The 24,676-nt window shown below is 36.4% G+C and overlaps 1 protein-coding gene and 1 long non-coding RNA gene across 3 annotated transcripts in view; one reads left to right on the forward strand and one right to left on the reverse strand.

Moving 5' to 3' along the window:
• LOC138755186 (uncharacterized) overlaps positions 1-1,469 on the reverse strand; it is a 29,487-nt gene extending 28,018 nt beyond the window's left edge. For both annotated transcript variants that reach the window (XR_011352091.1, XR_011352090.1), the window contains exon 1: positions 950-1,469. This is a non-coding gene — a long non-coding RNA (uncharacterized lncRNA). The remainder of the gene's footprint in view (positions 1-949) is intronic.
• otulina (OTU deubiquitinase with linear linkage specificity a) lies at positions 1,202-19,791 on the forward strand. The gene is made up of 3 exons (XM_069920656.1): positions 1,202-1,429; positions 18,626-18,747; positions 19,203-19,791. Exons 1-3 carry the CDS (start codon positions 1,322-1,324, stop codon positions 19,627-19,629), a joined length of 657 nt encoding a protein of 218 aa, XP_069776757.1. The 5' UTR covers positions 1,202-1,321; the 3' UTR covers positions 19,630-19,791.
• The last annotated feature ends 4,885 nt before the right edge of the window (positions 19,792-24,676 follow it).

The following is a 24,676-nucleotide window of genomic DNA, read 5'->3' on the forward strand; positions in this document are numbered from 1 at the left end:
TATTAAGAGCATAAGGATAGTAAGGTACAAAATTGGTCCCCTTGAAGATCAGAGTGGTTGGCTATGTATGGAGCCAGAAGAGAGGGCAAGATCATAAATGGGTTGTTTGCCTCAGTATTTACTCAGGAAACTGGCAGTCAAGGAAAGTCAGGAAAACAAGCAGTGAGGTCATGGAACTTGTACAGATTAAAAAAGGAGATGCTTGCTGTCTTAAAGAAAATAAGGCTGGATAAATCCCCATGGAATGACAAGATATTCCCTCAGACCTTGAGGGAGGCTAGTGTAGAAATTGCAGGGGCTCTGGCAATAATACTTAAAATGTCCTTAGCCATGGGTGTGGTACCGTTGTTTTAAAAAAAAGCTCCAAAAGTAACCCTGGAAATTAAAGGTTGCTGAACCTGACATCAGTGGTAGGTAAATTATTGGAAGGTGTTCTAAGAGATTGGATCTACAAGTATTTGGATAGCCAGGAACTGATTGGGGAGAGTCAGCACGGCTTTGTGCGCGGGAGGTCGTGTTGAACCAATTTGATAAGTTTTGAGAGGTTACCAGAAAAATTGATGGAAGGAAAGACTGTGGACGTTAAATTTCTGCACATTTTCCCCTTTTCATGCGAAATATCTTCATTGAGAGTTTAAATTATTTCCAGTATTTTAATAAATGAATAAGGGAGACACTGAGACAAAGCAAAATAACTGATTAATTGCGAATAAGCCTCCTTTAGCTCACCCTGTGTACTAATTAAGCGATTCAATTTGCAGCCTGAACAGGTTCCAAGGAGCAGCACGTTGCACAACCCAAGTCACTCATTCCTCGGTCTTTGGGAGGGTGCCGTCCCACATATGCTTGAACAATCGTGAGCCCTCCCTCGTGGAACTGGGCCACAGCACTGTCACACTTTCAGGTTTTTTTAAAATGTATTTAACAAGCATCCTGATGTAATCCTTACTTTTCTATGAAGACGCTGTCCTCAAATTTTTTTTTAGTTCTAACCACGGTGCCTGCCGAACGTTTTACATGTAATTCCTTCTGGTCCGTCAGGAAAAAAAAATAGGCGGGAATTTGAAAGAAGCCCCATGAGCCTGTCCCTTCCGTACACACGAAAGGGCTTTGCACCTCGCGCGGACGCCACGAGGGAAATGACGCTTGATTGTCCGGGGTGGCCAGCTCCTGCGCAGCGTCACGGGCGCGCGACCTGCCGCGCACCCAGAACGGTGACGTGTTACGGCCGGGTCACGAGGCTGCTAGTCAACATTCGGCGGTGGGGTGGGTGTCGGCGGCCCGCACCCTCCTCCCCCATTCTCGTCTCGCTGCTGGTGCAATGTGGCGTGTGAAGGCGAACCAGAGTGATGATGTATTCGATGACGAAGCGGACGAGTTGAGGCTGTCACGGAAGGAGTGGAATAATTGCATGAGACGGAGACTCAAGGTACGGAGACACCAATCATTGAGCGCAGATCAGGCCCCAGTGATGAGACTCCGTATGCAAATGCGCAGCAGAGAGCGAGCTGCATTCGCTCTCCCTTGTTCCTTTTTCGTGGTGAAATTGTGATGTAATTGTACGGATTCTATTTAATACGTGTCTATTGGTATCTCCTTTTAATATTTATCGAGAAGTAATGTATTATTTTCGACAAACGTAAAATATTTATTTTTAATATTTGCTCTCGCCACTGTTAGAGTTCTGGGGTTGCAACAAATTAAACGAATCTAGTTTTGATTCATTCATGCTGGTGATTTATTCAAGCATTCAGGGTACATTTAATTTGGTTATTGGTGTTTGGAAAAGTCCGTTAATTTTCATTGTTTACTAAAATTTATATCATTTACTTACACTGTCACCCTTTGCAAAATATATTAGTTACCATTTCTGTGCTACTGGCAAAACTGTTTGTCAGATCTCGGAGCACCCCCTAGTTTCAGCTTTTGGGGAAGTAGAGTTGTTATCAGCAGAAGCTGAAACAAAAAAAACGCTCGGAAGAGAAGGATGTGACAAGGACCATAATAAAATAAGCAAATGGACACCTTGGCAAACTGTTGTACGAAAGAGTGTTGCATCAAGACTTTCCTGAACATCTTTTCAACTTGTTCAAATTCATTGGCTGATGTGATGTGTTTGTGCATTAATTCTGCACATTACATGCTGAAGGTGTTTTGTAATTTCAAAAAGCATGTGCGTGACCCTTGCCCTTTGTTATTTGAGGATACAACAGCAGGCTTTAACTCTCATTTTCAGGATGTATTGGTATGCTTACTGATAGCTTATTCAAATGGAGGGTTACGGAATGGGTGCAATAGATCAGCTCAGACTAGAACCAGTTACAATCAACCAATAATTGACTTTAGCACTGGTAATCATCTAATCAGCCACAATGGCTTTGATTTTATTTTATCAAGGCCATGAGTGGCATCATTGGATGCAAATTTCCTGCTTGGCAAAACAGCCTTTAGTGTGAAATCCCTCAGGCTGAGCAACTTTGGCAAAATCTTCATTTTCATGTGGTAATGCACAACCATTTTTTTTGCCCATTTGTTTCATTTTTCCCACCACTTTCACTGAGAGTAGAGAATTTCACAGAAAAATAGAATTGGTTACTAGAAGTTTGTTTATTTAGAAAACAACATGCTACATTCTGAAAACACCATGTCAATTCAGCTTTGTTTTAATTTATTGCCAACAAAAGGTTTTCGCAATAAAAAGAAAAGAAAATCTGTCCGCTCTGTCTCTTTTTTAAGAAAAAAGTTCAATCCCTGCTAATACTGTGCTTTAAACGAAGAGTTTTGTTGCACACAGAGCACTGCGGGCAGAACCTTTTGACTTTATCAAAAAGAATTTCAGTAGTTAAAGGAAATTCTCACTCCAAAGGAAGTTTCAGTTAATTCAGAGGGCAGTTGAGAATACTCATTGACTGCAGGATCCTGGGACCTCCTGACTGGCAGATGAATGTCGATCAAATAGTGTCTTGAACTCGTTCTGTTTGGAATTGGCCCAATGTCTCTGTTCCTACAGTTAGTGGGAGGCAGGGTTAGCGAAGTGCGCGGTGCCAGTGATTGGGACCAGAGTTTGAATCGTGAGCTGTCTGTAAAGAATTTGTATGTTCTCCCTGTGTCTGCGTGAATTTTCCCAGGGGCTCCGGTTTCTCCCACCATTCAGAACGTGCTGGGGTTGTCAGTTAATTGGGCGGCATGGGCTCGTGGGCCAAAGGGGCCTGTTATTGTGCTGTGTCCACATTTTTGAAAAAAAAAATTAAAATAAATCCTGCAAAAAAATGTTTGTTCTTCCCATCCAATGTTGTCTGAATGCAATTTGCTTATTCTCCCTGTTGTAATGTGGATGCTCACTTCTTCCTCCATTCCAAATGCATGCTAGCTATTAAATGAAGAGAAACACAAACTGAAAATGCTGGAATCTTAAGGAAACATCACTGCTGAAGGATCTCCAGCATCCATTATTTGTACCATTAATGAAATACTGTATTTGGAGGAGTCAAGTGACGGAGTAGTGGCCTGTAGGAGAATACCAGCCCTCTCCAGAAAAGAAGAAAAAAAGTGAAGGAAAGACAAAGCTCAAGAAACACAAAACACAACAAATAAAAAAAGTGTGGAGAAAAAAAAGAAATTGGTACCTAAGAAAGAAAAACCAAAAACAATGGGGGGAAAAAAGGAAAGACGCCGGAAGAGAAAGGAGAAGGCCTTACCTGCATGAAGAAGCAGGGACCCGCCATGGACAGAGGAACCCGCTCCCTGAGGTTAGTGGAGACCCCGCAGGGTTGCGACCTCCCAACTGCGGGACAGCAAAAATGGCTCAATGAGCCAAACAGAGGTGCGCAACTGCACATGCACAAGGAATCACACATGCGCAACAAGAGAAAGGAGAACACTGACGGGAGGGGGGCCCAGCTGTGGAGTGAACATACACAGCACGACCAGCTGAGAGATGCCTGACAGCAGGGCTCTCGGCTGGAAGAAGAGGAAAGCAACGGGAAAGGGAGTGATAAGAAAGAAAAACAGCAACAGGAGGCCCAACAGATAACTAACCCAGAAGAAGACCTACATCAAGAAGCCATGGAAAAAAAAACAAACTGGGGCAAGCAGCTCAACAAGAAAGTTAGAAGAGACACAGGTACAAGGAAGAGAAGTAGAAGACACAAACCCAAGAGCAGACACAGAAGAAGAACACAAGCTCTGCACAGAGGAATAGAAGGTAAAATGAATGGACAGTACATAGATAAAAAAAATTTCAAGAACAAATCATTAAAAGAATGGTTGACACTAGAATTTTGTGAAATGAAAAGAGAAATGAAAGTACAGAAAAAATAAGTGAGTAGAATAGAGCTGGTCATAACAGATGTAGGGAAAGGATTAGAAAATGTGGAAGAACAAGTAACAGCTGTAGAAATGGAAGTGAACAACTTAAAAAGAAAATTGGAAGAAAGTGACAAAAAAGTTAAAGAAACACAGGAGTTGTTAGCTCAGAAGATGGATATAATGGAAAACTATAGTAGGTGACAGCATCGAGTCCACGCTGCTGAAGATCCAGCTGCGCTGGATGGGTCACGTCTCCAGAATGGAGGACCATCGCCTTCCCAAGATCGTATTATATGGCGAGCTCTCCACTGGCCACCGTGACAGAGGTGCACCAAAGAAAAGGTACAAGGACTGCCTAAAGAAATCTCTTGGTGCCTGCCACATTGACCACCGCCAGTGGGCTGATAACGCCTCAAACCGTGCATCTTGGCGCCTCACAGTTTGGCGGGCAGCAGCCTCCTTTGAAGAAGACCGCAGAGCCCACCTCACTGACAAAAGGCAAAGGAGGAAAAACCCAACACCCAACCCCAACCAACCAATTTTCCCTTGCAACCGCTGCAATCGTGTCTGCCTGTCCCGCATCGGACTGGTCAGCCACAAACGAGCCTGCAGCTGACGTGGACTTTTTACCCCCTCCATAAATCTTCGTCCGCGAAGCCAAGCCAAAGGGAAAGATAGTAGGTGAAACAGTATAAAGATAGTGGGCCTAAAGGAAGATGAAGAAGGCAAAGATATGAAAGAATTTATAAAAGAATGGATCTCAAAAGTCCTGGGAATGCCAGGAAGGAATGGAAATAGAAAGGGCGCACAGAACACTAGCCCCGAAACCACAGTCACAACAAAAACCAAGATCCGTTTTAGTAAAATTTCTGAGATACACAAGAGAAAATATATTGGAGAAGGCAATGAATAAAATTAGAGAAGACAAAAAAACCATTGGAGTACAAAGGTCAAAATTTTTTTTTAACCCAGACATAAGTTTAGAGCTCCTAAAGAAGAGGAAGGAGTTTAACGCAGCAAAATCGATCCTATGGAACAAAGGCTATAGATTTATGCTTAAAATACTTATCCCGGGGGAGCAAAGCAGACTGCTCTCAGATCCGGAGAAAGCATGAGAATTTGTAGAACGCCTACAGGACAGAAAGAGAGATGAAGAGATGTAACAAGAATGAAGAACGACGACAAACTACATATAAAGGTGTAAAATAATGTATAAGTAAGAAGGGAAGAAAAGGGAAGTAAGGGAGAAGGAAAAAAAGAGGGGGAAAGAAAGAAAAGAGGGGGAGCTTTGTTTTAATGTGAAGATAAAAGTTTTCTGGAGGGGGTTTGGTGGGAGAGAATAACAGTCACTGCGAAATCAGTTGACACGTGTGAATGGGTTCACAGTCCAAATGGAGAGGGGAGTTGTGGTTGCCCGACAAGGGGTGACTCAGAGAGTGGGGGGGGGGAAACACTTGGGGTTGAAGGAATTTTAGATGTGGGAGTGGTTGAGGTATTTTATGTTTTAGAAGTGTTGTCATATATTGAGTTCAAAAAAGGAAAACAGATGAAAATGGGGGGAAAAGGGGAAAGTTGGTGGTGAGGAAGCAGAAATGAGGTATAAACAGAGTATGAGATGGCCGGCCATGTTGAACTATATGACTATAAATATTAATGGAATACATAACCAAATCAAAAGGAAGAGGCTATTAAATTTACTGAAAAAAAGAAAAATTAGATATAGCATTCGTGCAGGAAACGCATCTAACTGAAGTGGAACATAATAAATTAAGGAGAGACTGGGTATGGCATGTAATGGCAGCATCATATAATTCAAAAGCCAGAGGTGTAGCTATATTAATCAATAAAAATGTACCAATCAAAATAGAGGAGGAAATATTAGATCCAGCAGGGTGATATGTAATGATAAAGTGTCAGATATATTCAGAATATATATGCTCCTAATGAAGAGGATCAAAAGTTTATGCAAGATTTTTTTTGAAGATTGTAGATACGCAGGGGAATATATTGATAGGAGGGGTCTTTAACCTTGGACCCAAAGATGGATAAAACTGGGCAAAAGACTAGCAAAAAGAACAAAGTAGCCAAATTTATGGTTAAATCAATACAGGAAATACAATTTTTGGATATATGGAGGAGGCAACACCCAAAGGAGAAGGAATACTCATTCGAGTAGACATAAAAACATACTCAAGTGTTGACCTGTTCCTGTTGTGAACCCATATCCAAAGGAGAGTTAGGAAAACGGAATATAAAGCTAGATTGTTATCTGATCACTCACCCCTGTTATTAGCAACAGAACAGGAGGACATCCCCCAAGAACATATAGATGGAGATTAAACTCCATGCTACTTAAAAGACAGGAATTTAGAGAATTTACTGAACGCCAAATTAAAATCTACTTTGAAATAAATATGGAATAAGTGAAAGACAAATTTATATTATGGGATGCAATGAAAGTCTTCATTAGAGGGCAGATAATAAGTTATGTAACCAAGATGAAAAAGGACTACAATCGGGAAATAGAACAGCCGGAAAGGGAAATAGTAAGTACAGAAAAAGAACTAGCAACAAGGGAAGATACAACAAAAAGAAGAGAATTGGCGGACAAAAAAATAAAATACGAAACATTACAAATGTATAAGGTGCAGAAGTATTATGAGCTATGAGAAAAAACGCACAAAATACTAGCCTGGCAGCTTAAAACAGAACAAGCTAAAAGAACTGTATTGGCATCAAGGGAAAAGGACAAACAAATTACATATAACCCAGCAGAGATCAATGAAAACTTCAAGGAATTCTACGAACAATTATACCAAACAGAGAATGAAGGGAAAGAAGACAAAATAGTTGGGTTTTTAGCTAAAATTGAACTACTGAAATTGCAAGAAGAGGAGCAAAACAAATTGGTAAAACCATTTGAAATAGAGGAAATACATGATATATTAAAAAAGCTACCGAACAATAAAACGCCTGGAGAGGACAGACTCCCAATAGAATTCTATAAAACATTTAAAGAGTTATTAATTCCTCCTATCCTGGAAGTAATGAACCAGATAGAAGAAACACAAAACTTGCCAGATTCATGTAAAACAGCAATAATTACAGTAATTCCAAAGACGGGGAAAGATCCACTAACACCAGCATCATATAGACCAATATCTCTACTTAATTCAGATTGTATGATAATAGCAAAACTATTAGCAAACAGATTGACCGACTGTATACCAAAAATAGTAAAACTAGATCAAACTGGATTTATTAAGAAAAGACGAACAACGGACAATGTCTGTAAGTTAATTAACTTAATCCATGCAGTACAAGGAAATAAGATGCCAACAGTGGCTGTTGCTTCAGACGCAGAGAAAGCCTTTGACAGGGTAGAATGGAATTATTTATTCAGAGTATTAAAGAGGTTCAACCTACCAGAGAAATATATTCATTGGATTAAAGCATTATATAAGGGACCATTGGCGAAGATGACAGTAAATGGATATATATTGAACCAATTTAAATTAATCAGGTCAACTAGGCAAGGATGTCCACTATCTCTCTCACTGTTCGCTTTAGCAATAGAACCATTGGCAGAACTGATAAGAACAGAAAATAAAATAAAAGGGATAAAAATAAAAGAGAAGGAATATAAAATCAGTTTATTTGCAGATGACATCATAGTATACTTAACAGAACCAGAAATATCAATAAAAGAATTACGTAAGAAATTGTAGGAATATGAAGAAATATCGGGGTACAAGATCAACGCAAATAAAAGTGAAGTGATGCCAATGAATAATACGGATTACACAGAATTTAGAAAAGAATCACCATTTAAATGGCAAACACAAGCAACCCGATACCTAGGTATTAGATTAGATAATAATTTAGGCCACCTAAACAAATTAAATCATCAGCCATTAATGAAGAAATTACAAGATGACTTAGAACATTGGAAAGAATTACCACTAACACTGATAGGAAGGGTAAATTGCATTAAAATGAATATCTTCCCAAGGATACAATTGTTACCAATTCCCTTAACAGAGAAATTCTTCAATGAACTAATGAGAATAATAAGGAAATTCTTATGGAAAGGGGCGAAACAGAGGATAGCACTAGATAAATTAACAGAATGGTACAAACAAGGTTGTTTGCAGCTACCAAATTTTAAAAATTATTATAGAGCAGCATAATTAAGATATCTATCAGATTTTTATCAAACAAGGGTAAAACCAGATTGGACCAGGATAGAGCTAGATAAGATGGGGGAGAAGGTACCAGAACATATACTTTCTAAGTGGGATGAAAAACTGGTGCAATATAGAAGTTCACCAGTACTGCACCATTTACTCAACATTTGAAAGAAGATTCATGTGGAAAGGGAAAAAAAAACAAATTACCAACTACCAAAATTATTATTGACACAAAATCAACTAATCCCTTTCACAGTAGATAACCTTTCATTTAGAGAATGGGAGAGAAAAAGAATTAAAAGAATAGAAAATTGTTTTTTTTGGAAATAATTTATTATCATTTGATAATGAACATGTACATCAAGCTGCAAGAGAAAGAAAATGACAAAATAAGCTATAAACCCAAACAAAAGTGGGAAAAAGATCTAAACATAAAGATTAAAAAATGAAATATGGGAAAAGTTATGCTCTGGAACTATGAGAAATATAATAAATACGAGATTACACATGATACATATAATTGGTTACACAGGCCAAAAGTTAAATCACACCCCAAAAGTTAAATAAATGGGATCCAACATTATCAGATAGATATTTTCACTGTAAGAAGGAAATGGGAACAACAGAACATGTAATTTGGGCATGTGGGAAAGTGAAAAAGTTTTGGGAAGATCTAAATCAGGTATTAAATAAAATCACAAAAAGCAACATACAAAAAATCCAGAGATCTTTCTAAGTAATACAGGAAGTAAAGAATTACACCTCAAACTGGATAAAGCGCAAAAAAAGATTTATTATAATAGCCTTAGCTGTAGCAAAAAAATGTATAATGTCAACTTGGAAATCAGAAGAAAGCCTGAGAGTACAGCAATGGTACATAGAAATGAATAAATGTATTCCATTGGAAAAAATAACATAAAATTTAAAAAATAAAGTCACATTATTTGAACAAATTTGGGAACCGTACATGGAACACAACAGAGATGGCCTACTGCAGACCTCCACCCCCTAAAATGATAGAATGAGAAGAAGACAAAATGAACTGATTCAGTGTGTAAAAATAGATGACACAATTTTCTTATTTTCATTGTGTGATGACATTGTTTAATGGGTTTATTGTATTGTATATGTTGAATGTTTAATGGGTTTGGAGAGGGGAGGGAAGGGAGGGGGGGAAAGGGGAGAAAATGACACTGTATATTCAAGAGGGAAATGTTTGTGTATATTTTGATTAATTTGGTTCATAGTGTGAAAAATTTAAAAATTTTATAAAGATACATATACAAAAGAGAGAAATGTAAACAAGAAGGGCATGGAAACTAACTGCAACACAGAAAATACATATTCAGTAATAAATAATATGCATAGTTAGAGTCCTTTAAAGAAAAATGAAGTACTGTATCTGTTGGACAGTTATAGTCAATAAAAATGTATAAAGTTCCACCTTTATCCTGACATCTAGGTCCACCCGAGAACAATTTCTGATAAATTAAGATCTAAGGTCAAAATAGTTGTCTGAAAATCAAAGTAGACGGAATAATGTTGATTGTTGGATGTAAAGAAGATTTTGGCATTTTTTCAAATATGAATTTGTGGATTCTTGGGAGGAGAAAATTTTCCAATTGGAAAAGGCTCATAGAGCTTTACGGAGGATGCCAATGTCAATGATATCAAGACAGAGAAATTGTAAGATTGGTGATCTTGAAAGCAAGGCAGAACATGGGACCTATAGTTATTGATGGAAGTAAAATTTTCTTTTATTTAGATTTAAGTAATAGAAGGAAACAAATTAATCCAGTGAAGGTGATTCCTTGGAAGAAAGGCTATAAGTTTAATTTTAGATATCTGTTGAAAGTGTTTTTGGTGAATGAATGAACTAATTTCTTTATGGATGAAGAAAAAGTACAAAGATTTACAAACTCACTTCCTACTATTAAGGAAGAGCAGCAAGAAAATCCTCAACAAGTTTAAGTCCTTAATGAGAAATTCAGAGAGGTGCTGCAGATCCAAATTGCGCTGAAGAAAGCTGTATTGAAGCAGACTGTAAACTGTCAGAAAGAGTCTTGGTTGAGGCCAAAAACTCAGATAGAAACATCTTTAATCGATGATGATCAAGTTAATGTGGACCTTGAAGCGGTGGGCGATTTATTATTTCCTAATGTGTAATTAATTTTTCCCAGGAGGGGTTGGTTGGATGTTCTTCCTTGCTCGCTCAAACTATTATGTGCCATAAGTAATATCTTTTTTGTTTGGTTATTACTGAATTGTTCCTTTTTGATATTTTTCTGTTTTCTTAAGGAACAGATGTACATCGGAGTTGATTAGAGTTGATAAAGAGACCTGAGAGAACAGGATTGGACAAGATTTTGATTTGGGGATAATGGATGATAAAAATGTTTTTTTTTTAGTTTTAATGTTAATGAGATAAACAGTACAATCAAAAGGAAAAGAATATTAAGTTATATGAAAAAGATGAAGGTTGATATTGCATTTTTACAAGTAACTAATTTGACAGAAAAAGAACATACTAAATTGAAAAGGGATTGGGTGGGCCAAGTAATCGCTTCATCTTTTAATTCCAAAGCAAGAGGAGTAGCTATATTAATTTTTAAAAAAATTACCATTAAACATTTTTGATACTATAATTGATCTTGTGGGGAGATGTGTTTTGATTAATTGCCAGATTTATTCTGAAATGTGGACACTTATGAATATTTATGTAGATGATGAAGATATTATAAAGAATACCTTTTTACTCTTAAAGATGTTTCCAATGGTGGGGGAGTCCAGAACCCGGGGCCATGGTTCGAGGATAATAGGCAAACCATTTAGAACTGAGATGAGGAGGAATTTCTTTACCCAGAGGGTGGTGAATCTGTGGAATTCATTGCCACAGAGAGCAGTAGAGGCAGGTTCATTGAATATATTTAAGAGGGAATTAGATATATTTCTTCAGTATAAGGGAATTAGGGGTTACAGAGAGAAGGCGGGGACGGGGTACTGAACTTTAAGATCAGCCATGATCTCACTGAATGGCGGAGCAGGCTCGAGGGGCCGAATGACCTACTCCTGCTCCTATCTTCTATGTTTCTATGAAACCTCTGGAAAAGCTTATAATTGGAGGTGATATAAATGGTCTCGATTCATTTTTGGTTAAATCAACTAAAACAGTAATAAGAGCTAAAGCAACAAAGGCTATATTAAGCTTTATGAAGTAATTAAATTTAGTTGATATTTGGTGAAGGTTTAATCCTAGAAAATAGGATATTCTTTTTATTCTCTTGTTACGAGCCTAGAGGACCCCAAAACCTAGCATCAACACGTATTCACCAAAACAAATGGTTACTTAAATAAAAGTTGCTTTTAATTATCTTTAAACATAAAAACTAGGATCAAGCTCTAATTCATTACTATTAACTTACTTAACCCCCTTTAATTCTAAGCGTACTTGTATGTAATGTGTGTGTAAGTTTAGAAAAGTTCTTTGGTTCACAGTTCAATTTCACTTCTCCCTCCTCTAAGTTCACTGGTTGCTGGCAATTCTTATACTGTGCACAGAATTTAACATTTATGAATTTCACCAGTCTTTGGAGCTTGAAAAGTAAATGGTTACTGTTCAGGAAGGTTCTTGTCAGTTTTCAGAGAGAAATTTGTTGCTCACTGGACGCAAACTGATCCTTTAAATCAGCTGATGAAACTTCCCCCATCAGGGTTTTCAAGAAGATAACCTCTTTCAGGTCACCAGAGTTCCTTTAATCTCTTATTTCAAGTGAAACATTAGACAGCCAGTCCTCTCTTCTTGTATGGACCACAATGGCTTTGACTAGGCTAAACTTGTAACCTGTCTTCAGAATGTGATTTTTCCACAAGCTTGCTAGCTTGGCCTGTGCCACTCCCACCTGCTGCCACTCCCTCCCTCCCTCTTCTCCCCCCCCCCAGAGAAAAGCCTTTTATTTTCTCTCTGCTTGCAAAACCACATGACCCTCCTAGAACAGCAAACTTCACTCAGACAGCCTGCAGCTCCGAACCTAATCCTCCGAGTTTTTTCATATGTTGCTTTTACAAACAACAATCCATTAGTGAGGTCCCTTTTGGCACTCCCCAAAGCTTTTGCAAAGGAACTCAGAGCAAGCCTGTCTGGCTTGAGCAAAGATCCAGTATTTTAAATGAGATCTGTTTTGGTGTTTGTATGTGATATACACTTAAAAAAAAAACCTTTCACAATTTTGGCTTTAAATAATATCTATGTACAATATAAAACACAGCCTAATCTGTCACATCTCACAGGCATGACTCTTATTTGAGATTAAAAAAAAATTTATTATCAGCACAGTTACAAGGAAGGATTAGTAAAGTTGAGTATAAAACAAGAATACTTTTTGATCATTTGCCACTTTTATTGATATGTTCAACTTTAGAGGAAGAAAAATGTACCTTAGAGTGAGGTTAAAGACTGAATTTATTAAAAATAGAAGATTTTTGTTATATATATATATAAGAAAGCAAATTCAGTTATTTTCAGAAGTTTATTTTAATTCAATAGATAATGTATTTGGATGTGTTAAAGCATATATGAGGTCAAATAATAAGTTACTCGGCTAAAATTAAAAAGGAATATATAAAAGAGACAAATCAATTAGAACAAGACATAGGTAAGTTAGAAAAAGATTTACAAAATAATCCTTATGAAGAAAAACAATTAATCAAAAAAAATTTGATTATAACACTATTCAGACATATAGAACAGAAAAATTAATCCAAAGAACTAAACAGAAATTATGACTTAGAAGAAAGAGCTCATAAAGTTTTAACATGACAATTGAAAGCAGAACAAACATCTAGAGTGATTAATGCAGTCAAAAAATCTTTGGGGATTATTACATATAAACCACAAGAAATAAATGATGTATTTAGGGAAGTTTATTTTGAATTATACCATTTGGAATCAGTACATTATGAAAATAAGATTGACAAGTTTGTAATAGTCTGAATGATAGGGAGCAGAAAGATATGGATAGATTTACGGCAAGGGAAATTAGTGAGGTAATGAGTTCAATGCAAAATAACAAATCACCCGAAGAAGATGGGTTTCCTGTAGAATTTTATAAGAAATTTAAAGATCTTTTAATAGCATTATTTAGGGAGGTGTTAAATTGCGCTATGAAAGTACATTCTCTGCTGAACCCCTTTTTAATTACAATTGTTACAGTAATTCCAAAAAAAAGAGATCCAATGAAACCAGCATCTTATAGACCAATTTTATTATTTGCAAATAGATTTGCAAAATATTTACAGAAATTAATGTATGGATCAAACTGGATTAAAGGGTCAGAAATCTGCAGATAATGTAGCGAGGCTTCTTAATTTGATACATTTGGTTCAAAAAAAGTGGAGACCCGAGTGTGGCAGTGATTTTGAATGCTGAAAAGGCATTTGATAGATTAGAATGGGATTTCCTCTTTAAAGTTTTAGAGAAATGTAAATTAGTTTCAGTGTTTATAGATTGGATTAGAATGCTGTATATAAAAAATACCTATGGCAAAAGTTGTGACAAATGAACAGATTTCAGCATCTTTTGAATTAACGAGATCAAGTAGACAAGGTTGCCCATTGTCACCAACTTTTTTTTTAATCAATAGAACCGTTAGCTGAATTAATAAGACAAGATTCAAAAATTGTGGGTATTAAAGAGAAGCAAGAAGAATATAAAATAAATATTTGCAGATAATGTTTTGATTTTACAGACCCTTTAAATTCTTTGCAACAACTTAAAATTAGAATAAAAGAATGTGGAGACCTATCGGGATATAAAATTAATTGGGAGTAAAGTGAAATTATGTCTTCAGTTAATGGAGATTATCATAAATTTAAAGAAGTAATTGAATCTAGATGGCTAGATCTTGGAATAAAATATTTAGGTATTAGTGTGCAATCAGATTTGTCAAAATTATTTAAATTAAATTATTTATCTTTATTAAAGAAACTTAGAGAATTGAAAAAATGGAATATGATACCTATTACTCTGATAGGTAGAGTACATTTTTTTTAAGATGAATGTTTTTCCTCAAATATAATATTTATTTCAATCAATTTCAATTCCTCAAAAATTTTTTAAGGAATTAAATGTTTGTGGTGGAAAATTTTTAAGGAAAGGAAAAATGGCATGGTTTTCTTCGGAGAAATTGACATGGAAATATGATTTAAGAGATTTACAGCTCCCCAATTTTATGAATTGTTATAAAGCAGCACAGTTGAGATTTATTAATGAAATGTCTAAGTTAAATAATGTTCTACCATTGGTAAATATAGAACTTGATAAAACAGGAGAAACAGATCCACAACATTGTATATAAATGGAATGCAAGTTTGTTAATAGCAAATAAAGAAACACTCATGCTGAAATATTTAATTGAACTTTGGAATAAAATTGATAAAGAGATTGGAGGTAGAGGTTTAATGTCTGGAAGAAAACCTTTATTTCAAAATAGCCATTCCATTTTCTATGGAAAATAATTTTTTTTTAAATTTGGCAAAATTGTGGTATTAAGAAAATTAAAGATTGTTTTGAAGATGGGAAATTTATTACTTTTAGTAGAATGTAGGAAAAGTTTTAAGATTAGGAAATAAAAAATTATGTTGTTATCAAATTGAGAGAGTTTTTGTGAAATTTTTGATCAAGATTTATATTAACAGCAGAGACAGAAGTAAAATTATTAAGTGCTTGGGATATAAAAAAATCATTTTAGAGATGTATAAAAGAAGGTTGGGAAAGGAGGAGTTCATAAATCGAGACATAAATGGGAGGTAGATTTAAATAAGCAAATAGATGAACATAGATGTATTCAGATATGAAGAGAGAGTATGAAAAGTACAATAAATGTAAGTTATCGGTTAGTTCAATATAATTTTATTCATCAGTTATATTTAATACCACAAAAGTTACATAATATGAATTATATTTATTCAGATTTTTGTTTTAGATGTGAACAAGAAGTTGGTACTTTTTTGCATTTGATTTGGCAGTGTTCCACAATTAAATCTTTTTGGTTTGATTTGGGTAATTTATTAGAACGAATAATTGGAGTAAGATTCCCACAGGATCCAATGTTATTTTTACTGAGAGATGTTAGAGGAATTAAGCCTAAATTAAAACTGAAGGTATATATCAAGTGAAATTTGTTTAAATTGCCTTGGCATTAGCTAGAAAATGTATTGCTATAACTTGGAAGTCGGATATTGATTTGGGAATGATTTGTAGTTGTATTCCACTTGAGAAAATTACTTATAATTTAAGAGATGAATATCATACATTTTGTGAAATATGGAGCCCATAATTACAAACTGTTTGGTTCTCTTATGGGTCTCTATGGAAAAATTTTTTTTTTTTAAAGTTTGTAGGCAGTTGGGGGAAAGGGGTGGGAGATTTATAGGAGTTATTTCTTTCTTTTGTTTTTTTTACTTAATAAAATACCACATTTATTTGGATTAAATTTGAAATATTGTGATATGTTTGTTTGTGGTTTTATATTAAATAAAATATTCAACAAAAAAATAGTAAAGGGAAAAGTGATCAATACAAGGCGTCTTCATTTACACCTCATAGTAGCGAACTACCAAAATAATAAGTCCATCAGAAACAAAGCAGTCATAAATCTTCACTCTCTTTACTCCCTCTGAACAATTAGGACTTTGAGTGAACTCCTCCACTTCTGAATGGCTCAAAAATAACTTATTTCCTTTTCCCAGTATAAAGATCTTCAAAGTTGCAGGATGACGCAGAACGTACCTATATTCTTTCTCCCATAAAGTCTTCTTTACTGGGTTGAATCTCTTTTAATAAGTCTGCACTTATATCAGGATAAAATAGAATTTTAGCACCTTGATACTCAAGTGGGCCTCCTGTCGATTTCACCCTTGCACCTACCAGAGATGAAATATTCTCTTTATCTTTGTTAAAAGATCAAACCAGCAACCACAAAGAAGGCCTATCACACAGGGGTAAAGATGAACAATTACTTTATTAACAAAAATTCACCTTCAAACTTTAATTCAAAATTCCCCCTTTTACAACAATGCCCACTGGGTGCTATGCAAATTTCTATAACAGTGTAAAACTAATAAATTCCCCAGCCTAAATATAACATATGTAATTAAAGTTATATTTCCAATCAGCCCACAGAAAAACTTAGACATAAAACACACAAGACTCACAAAACTTCGATCTCAACTGAAGCAAAGATCATAAACAAAATTCAGTTTGTTTGGTAAACTGAAGTCAAACGATCTTTGAGAGAGAGAACACAAAATTCGAAGTTGTCTTGTGTTGCTTGCAGAGAGAGGAACAACTGGCTTGGTCTGGATCCTTCTGCCTGCCTTTGGAATGTTCATCCTTTTTGAAATCCCAACATTCTAAACTGTTCTCCAGACCATGACTCATGTTTTGGGCCACCTTCCATTCCACAGCACCACCCGTGGTGGTTTATTGTCCAAGTCCAGAAATTTTTAGATCATTTTCTGCACATGCTCAGTCCGTCTCCCACTCTCTCAGCAGTCCACTTCACCTTGGCTCTTAAAGCCAAACTGTCACTTTTTAACATAAAACCACACAACACATAGGTCAATACACAACACCGAACTCTGTAACAATTTTGGTACCAGAGAAATTTAATTAATATCATGGATTTTGATTTGGAGATGGTTTGAGTCTGAAAGCCCTGCCTGCTCTTTCATTCTCTATAGGATGGTCAAAATGTTCAGCACCCAGCATATCAGGAAGCCATTCCAGGAGAAAGCCAATCATATCTTGCTTTTCCAAATCTTCTTTATGACCCACAATTTTAATATTGTTTCTCCAACTAAAATTTTCTAGAGCATCCACTTTTTGCTGAAATTTCTTATTCTCCATAGTTAAAGCAGTAGTAGTCTTCTACAGTAGTCACTCTATCCTCTACTTGCTGCATATCTTCCTGCATTCTTTTCATTGAACCTTCTAACATTTTTTTCTTTATTTTATTAACAACCTCAAGTACTTTACTTATTTCCCCCTTTACATTTGCCCACATTTCATTATTTGATATGTCCTTTGCCTTAGATTTAAATCTAGTTGCTACATTTCTCGTAGATTTTATCCTCTTTACATTCTTCTTCTGAATCTTCATCTTCACTGCTCGATGTCTGTGACTCCAAGTCATCTTCTGTCAGCATTGCTGAAGGCCTTTGTTGTTCACGCATACGTGCTGCATCACTTTCAGTTTCCTCCTCTTCGACACCATCTTTGTCGCTGTGGGAGAGCAAAGATGAAAGAGGAATCTTCAAGAGGATCACTCACCTCAGGAGTAGCGCGAGCTCCCTGCTTCTCTCCAAAGATAGGCCCCTTTTCTTGTTTTCTCATCGTGATGGGCTCCAGGTAAGGCAGCGACAATTTTTTTTCTTGAAGACCTTTCTAGTAGTGTAGTGTAGATGTTTAAATGTACTTTAGACAACTTTTAATCACTTAAACATTATTTAGTTGAACTATTTTAGTTTTCATAGGAGGATTAGTTTCCATGTCATAACCCTATTTTCTAATTTTTGAAATTCCAAACAGTTACTGACTAAAAACATTCATGAGCAAACACAGCTTACTTTAGCAATTGGTAAGTCTGGGATCAGGGCATCTTTTTCAAGACTGCAGCCATTGCTTGTTCTGAGACTTCAGCCACACTGAAGTATTGGAAGCAGAACTCTTGGTGGAAGGTTCTACTGGGGCCACATTGAAACAAGCAGGATGGCACAACTGATAATGACTAGAGTTTTAGGACAGTGGTAGATCTTATTATCTCCTCAGGAAACACTTTGGTATATTTCTCGACATTAAAAAGTATGATGTGAATGGACACTGTTGCTAGCTAGGCCTTGCTGAATTTAAGTTTAGATTTCTCAACAGATTCAGTATGTTCTGCATTTTTTATCCAGTTCTATTAAGTTGGTAGTCCAGCAATAACATCTCTCCTCTCCAATGAGCTGAAATTATTCTGTTACTGATTACCGGGCAGAGCATTTATGGGTTTTTCATGCATTACAGATGTTTGCCATTAAATATAGATAGTGACTAATTTCATCTTTACTTTCAACTATTTATATTCTAGGAAGGTTATCGTGATGGTCTAAATGCTGGCAGAGAATCAACTTTACAGCATGGGTTCAATAAAGGTTACCGAGAAGGTTTAAAGAAGATGCTGATCCCTGGCCAGATGAAGGGGCTTCTGAGGTGAGTGCACAGAAAATATGCAGCCTTGCTTAGTGATAAGGCATGGCTTTCTTCTGTGATACTATGATTCATTTATTCACGTGACACAATATTACCTTTACTAAATGCACAGATGAAAACCATTTCTCCAAACTTTCTGTTTCATTGAACTGGATTTTCCACATTCATTATTCCTTGACATCAAGATTTATTTTCAATGTCATTGATTTAACCACTTCATTGTTTTCTAGAAACATTTTTTATGCATTGAGGAATGGCTACATTGGAAAATGTGTGCTGACAAAATATTTTAAAGCAAATATTGTTCGACAAAAATAATTGTACACATTTCTTTGCATTAGCCCTTGTGTCTTGATTTCATCTGGTCATAATTTTACTTTTGGAGAATGTTTTTTTTTCCCCCCTCCACAAGGAATACTTTTAAGAATAAACCTGTGTATTTTCAATTTCTGCAGTGCACTGCTGTCATGGTGTCACCTCAATAGAAATGATCCTGATCTCCTGGCCAAAGTAAGTCAGCTCCTTGATGTTGCTACCCAGCAGGAGGAACTTGTTTTTAGAAACATAAATTCACCCCCTGAGAAAACTAATGTCACTGATGTAATGGAATGCATTGAGGATATGGGATTGGACACTGAACCAGAACAACGAGATATGGATAAACCCAATATTGCCAAAAGTGAAAATGACTGCCAAGCTGTCAGTGAAATAAAAAATGATGAAACCTTAATGAACAGTACTGATTTAGTGCACCTAAGATATTGCAGGACTGCATCAGGAATTGATGAAGCAGAAATGGTTAATCAACTCTATAGAGACTGTGCCCTCTTGCTGAAAGACTATGAAATACCAATGGATATGGCATCACATTTTCACTTGTAGCCATAATTTTGTCAGTAATGAGTGCAATACGTTCTTGGTTTTTTTTTAAAGATTCAGAATGTACACTATCTGCTGAGATATTTGTTTAAATATTTAATAAACAGAGTTGTTTCAAATAACATTTGGGTATCATGCTCAATAAAGAAAAGCACTCATGCCATATTTACTGTCCATGCCTCGACTGATTATTTGTAACACTCCATCCCAAGTGTCTAATAAACTTACAAATTAGGAATAGACCCACAAGCCTCTTCTGCTATTCAATAAAATCACAGCATATCCAATTGTAATTTCAACTCTGCATTACTACCTTTCTGCAGTACGTAACTTTTTGCCTTAAATATTTGCAATCCTCCTACAACCTTTTGAGAAAGAAAGGATCAAAGATTAGTCATCCAAAAAAAAATGCTGGTCTTAAATGGGCACCCCTTGCTTCAACTAGGGGTAGTGATATCTAGTTCTGGATTCTCCCATTGGAGGAATCATCCATCCTGTCAAAGTCGCTCTATATCTCGTGTTTTAACCAAGTATCAACCCATCCATTCTCCAATAACTGAGTTGAGTGAACAGAGAGAAGCAGGAGGGATTTGGCAGGTCAGGCTAAAAATGGTCAAACTATGTTTCGGGATAGGGAACATTTTCAAAGATACAGTAGGAATGGGAAATATCAGATATGGAAAGTGGGGAAAGGTAATCAAGCGATGATAATAAAAAGTAACTGTCAACTTTACTAATTACACTGAACAAGAATTTTTTTTTCAATAGGTTGGCTTCCTGTGTTCAAGCTGAACACAAATATAATTTCACATAGGAAGTTGGAGAAACATAAAATTAACTTTTATTGAATTTAGCATGTTTAATTGCATAATGATGCTGATACATTGCATTAGTTCAACTGACCTAAAAAATGTTTTGCCACTGATTTTCATTTGTACTCAGCATCTGATGCTTCTTATGTCAGTGTCCAACAATAGTTGACCAGTGTTGATGGATTCCAGTTGCCCTGATACCACTCTTCCATGGTCACAATGTCCTGGTGAAACCTTTCGCCATGTTTGTCTCTGATCAGCAGGGAAGAAGTCCAAGTGAGAATGCAGAAAATGAATTTTCAATGGTTTTGTATGTTTGAAGTAGATTTAAAATATGACAAGAAATCACAAAAATAGGTTACATTTTTTTTTAAAAGTATGAAGGGAAAATATTAAGGTTATTTTCATGATCAGCACCCCATAATCCATAAAATATACCTAAAAGTTCAGGAAGCAAAATCTTTATTGCCCAGTGTTATTTGCTATACCTGCTTATTAAACTCTTACAAATCATGTAGTAAGATACCCTGAAATCTGTTTATCCACTGAGTCTAAAGAGTAAATAAAGTCTTTTGGATAAACCTGCCCTTTAGTCACTTACAGGTGCTGGCATAAGACAGGAACTTCCCAAATTGAATACTTTGGGAAGGATTATGTCTTGTGTTTAGAATGATTTGATCACCCCACTTCTTGATCTTGCGATAATCTTGGAATGAAATCTATCATTAGTCCTACCTTTGATTCTATTTGAGGAAAATGAAACTTCCCAATACCTTACATCACTAATAATTGCTTTCTACATGAATCAGATTCCTTCTAATAAAGTTATCACTTTATTCCTTCTAAATAAAGTGATAACTTTATTTGACAAAGACTTAAAACTCTGAAATTCACTCCCTGATTTGCTCTATCTCTTAACATGCTCTTCACAATGTAATTCTCGTCTCTCCTTACTTTGCTTGTTGTCATTTTATTTGATTTTGCTCCTGTGTGGCACTGGGGAGTGTTGTGCTGCAGAACCAACTGGCTGGAGTTTTTGCAGATATTTTCCCCCTCTCACTGCAATGGTTCAAGTCCCACATTCCCACAGTAAGAGAATTAAATGGATATGATAAAGACAGGTAGGTGGAGATGAGCCTATCATCAGATTAGCCATGATCACATTGAATGGCAGAGCAGGGTTAATGGTGCAGATGCCCTATGCCTACTCATTCTCCTATTTCTTATGTTTTTATATGTTCAATCTTAAAATAGACATCCATTATTCTGGTGCCCAAGGAGAGCAATGTGACCTGCCTCAGTAACTGTCAGCCAGTAGCAATTATGTCCATGGTGATGAGGTGCTTTGAGAGGTCCTTTCTCTCAGGAAGGACTGAAACCCACTTCAATTTGCCTTTCATCACAACAGGAGATGCCTTCTCACTGGCCCTCCACTCTTCATTAGATCACCTAGACAACAAGAACAACTATGTCAGCAATTTTTATTGACCTCAGTTTGGCACCACCGTACCAGGAAAAATCTATGACCAAACTAAAGGATCTGTGACTGTTTGTCCCTCTGCCAATGGATCTATGCTTCCTCATAAGTAGATGCTGACCATCAACAGAGAGGCACCGTATAACTACATTCTCTATTCCCTGTACACTCATGACTGCATAGCCAAGTTCAGCTCCAAATCGATTTATAAATTCACTAATCACAGCACTGTTGCTGCCAAATAACTGGAAATTATGCATCTGAATACAGGATGGAGATCAAGAATCTTGTTGAGTGGTGCCAGAACAACAATTTTGATCTTAGTATCAAGACCAAGGAGCTTATTGTTGATCTTATGAAGGGAAGGCTGAGGGACCATATACCTGTCCACTGATGCATCAGAGGCAGAAAGATTAGTGCTTTCCAGTTCCTGGGAGTCCATATTTTGGAAGATCTCTCCTGAAGCCAGCACATTATGGCAACCACCAAGAAGGCACATGAACACCTCTACTTTCTAAGTCTAAGGAAATTCCAACCGGTTTTGATCATTTGATTGTCCAAAAGAGGCTGCAGAAGTAACAAACATAGCTGGATCCATGACAGCTATACATTGAAGACATCTATGCGAGGTGCTGTCTTAAGAAGTGGCCAACATTATAAAGGATCCCATCACCCTGGTCACAATCTCTTTTACCTTACAGATGAACAAACAGAAGCATGAAGACCAGCATCTCTTGGTTCAAGAACAATTTCTTTCCAATGTCTTATCAGGCTCTTGAACTCTCCTTGATATACTGTACTGATTATGGACTGCTCCGACACCACAAAAAGACTGTCCGTACTATCATAATGCTACTTTTCTTGCACTATAGTAACTGAATATTTCTTATCTATCTTTTTAATTTAATATGTACTATTCCATTTGGTTTTTTTTAATGAAACAAAGTACCTGCACATCTGCAACAAATAAGAATTTAGGTGTCATATACATTGTATGAACTCATTATCAATATCAGATTATGCAAGTGGCTGTTCAATGCCAAGATACTACATTAGCTTTATAATTTCATTTCTCAATTATTTGTGTACCTTTCTCTACAGCCTCACTCAAACCTAATTATCTTTACTGAAGTAGTAGTGATTTGGAGGAGGTAGAAGCTATGAAGAAAATTTTTATTTTGAACATAGCTGCTGATAGTTGGTTAAACAATATTTTACCAAAAAGCTCTTGTCCAAAAAAGTTGGGAAATCAAAGATGCCTGTTAATTTTTGAAATACGCTGGATTTCGATGCATGGTTTTCAAAACAATATAAACTCGTTCTTTCTTGTTAACATCTCCACTACAGTTTAGATTAATTGACTGATGGTTCCCACAATTTGATTTTGAATCTTAAGTGTTTCATTCCAATCAGCTGGCTATTTTCATGTTCTTGGTGACATTTTAAGATTTAACAGAATCTTACAAAAATCTCTGCGATTCCTTGTGCGACTCCAGGATGAGTTCAGTTTGACACTGCTGCATTTGGCAGCTCCATATGTTCTGTCTGCATTGAAGGAGGCCATTTAAGCCCATTAGATCTATTGTAGCTCCCATTCCCCACAAATTTTTCATGTAGCTTATTCTCTCCACATTCCCCATTAACTTCCTCCAGATTCTATAATTTTTTGCATGAAAAGTTTACAGTTGCCAATTAACCTACTAGCCTGCCTATTTTTGGGACTGGGGGAATGCTGAAATACTTGAATGAAACCCAAGAACTGACAGAGAAAAACTGCAAACTCCACACAGCACCAAAGATGAGGATTGAACCTCGGCCATTCAAGCTTTTAGCAGCAGCTCTATAACTGTGTCACTGTGATATCGTTTATTTGCTCAGTACGAAATCACTTAAAGATGACAACCTGCCATTACACTTATTAGTTTTTCCTGTTTTTGTACTCATTTCCAAATTATCTATACTTTTCCAGAGAGTCTATGGCATCTTTCTTCTTCTAGGTAGATGTCTTTGCTTACCACGGTAGTGTGTTGTTAAAAAAAGAGGTGATGAGTCAGCTTACGGTAGGGAGATTGAAAACTTGGCTGAATAGGAGGCATGCCACATGATGACGTGGGGTTAGACTGTGAATTCCTTCTCTCTCCATAAAAGTTCTAAAAGATGTTAATAAAGGTTGAAGTAGTTAAAAAAAATGGTTAAGTTGTTGGATGATCTAATAAACAGTACAAGATGTCACCAAAGAAGGACAAAGCAGCTGTAACGTCACAAGAAATTGAAGAAGCGAGAAAGACAGATAAGGAAGCGAGGCCTACCTTGAAGGATCCTGGAGCTATCCGGAAAGTAGGTGTCCACAGAGAAAAGCCTGGAGCTTGGGAGACCTTGGACAATGACCCTCTGCCATGGGAGAAGAAGTGACTCTGTGCATGCACAACTCCGCACGCATGTGCAGAGAAAAAAATGGAGGAAATTTTATTAAAAATCAAGGATGAAAAAGAAGAATGGGAATTACATCTAGTACAAGGAGTTAAGGCTAAAAAGACAGAAAAAATGGAAGAGATATATTTACAGCTGAAATGAAGAAATACATGGACATTTTTCAACAATCTTTGATGCAATTAACAGCAGAAGTTAAAAAGTGGAGTGAGAGTGTAGTTGAAAATAAGAATTTTACAAAGAAGGTGGAAGGAATGATGCAGCAAGTAGATAAGAAATTTGAAGTGGAAGAAAAAGTTAGAAGAAATGAATTTGAGATTCAAAATGTTAA

This window comes from Narcine bancroftii, chromosome 2, assembly GCF_036971445.1.
Source record: "Narcine bancroftii isolate sNarBan1 chromosome 2, sNarBan1.hap1, whole genome shotgun sequence".
Lineage (NCBI taxonomy): Eukaryota > Metazoa > Chordata > Chondrichthyes > Torpediniformes > Narcinidae > Narcine > Narcine bancroftii.

Coding starts and splice junctions, on each gene's coding strand:
- otulina (XM_069920656.1), top strand. CDS start 1,322: ATGTGGCGTGTGAAGGCGAACCAGAGTGATGATGTATTCGATGACGAA. Junction 1,430..18,625: donor GCATGAGACGGAGACTCAAG/GTACGGAGACAC, acceptor TTTATATTCTAG/GAAGGTTATCGTGATGGTCT. Junction 18,748..19,202: donor CAGATGAAGGGGCTTCTGAG/GTGAGTGCACAG, acceptor CAATTTCTGCAG/TGCACTGCTGTCATGGTGTC.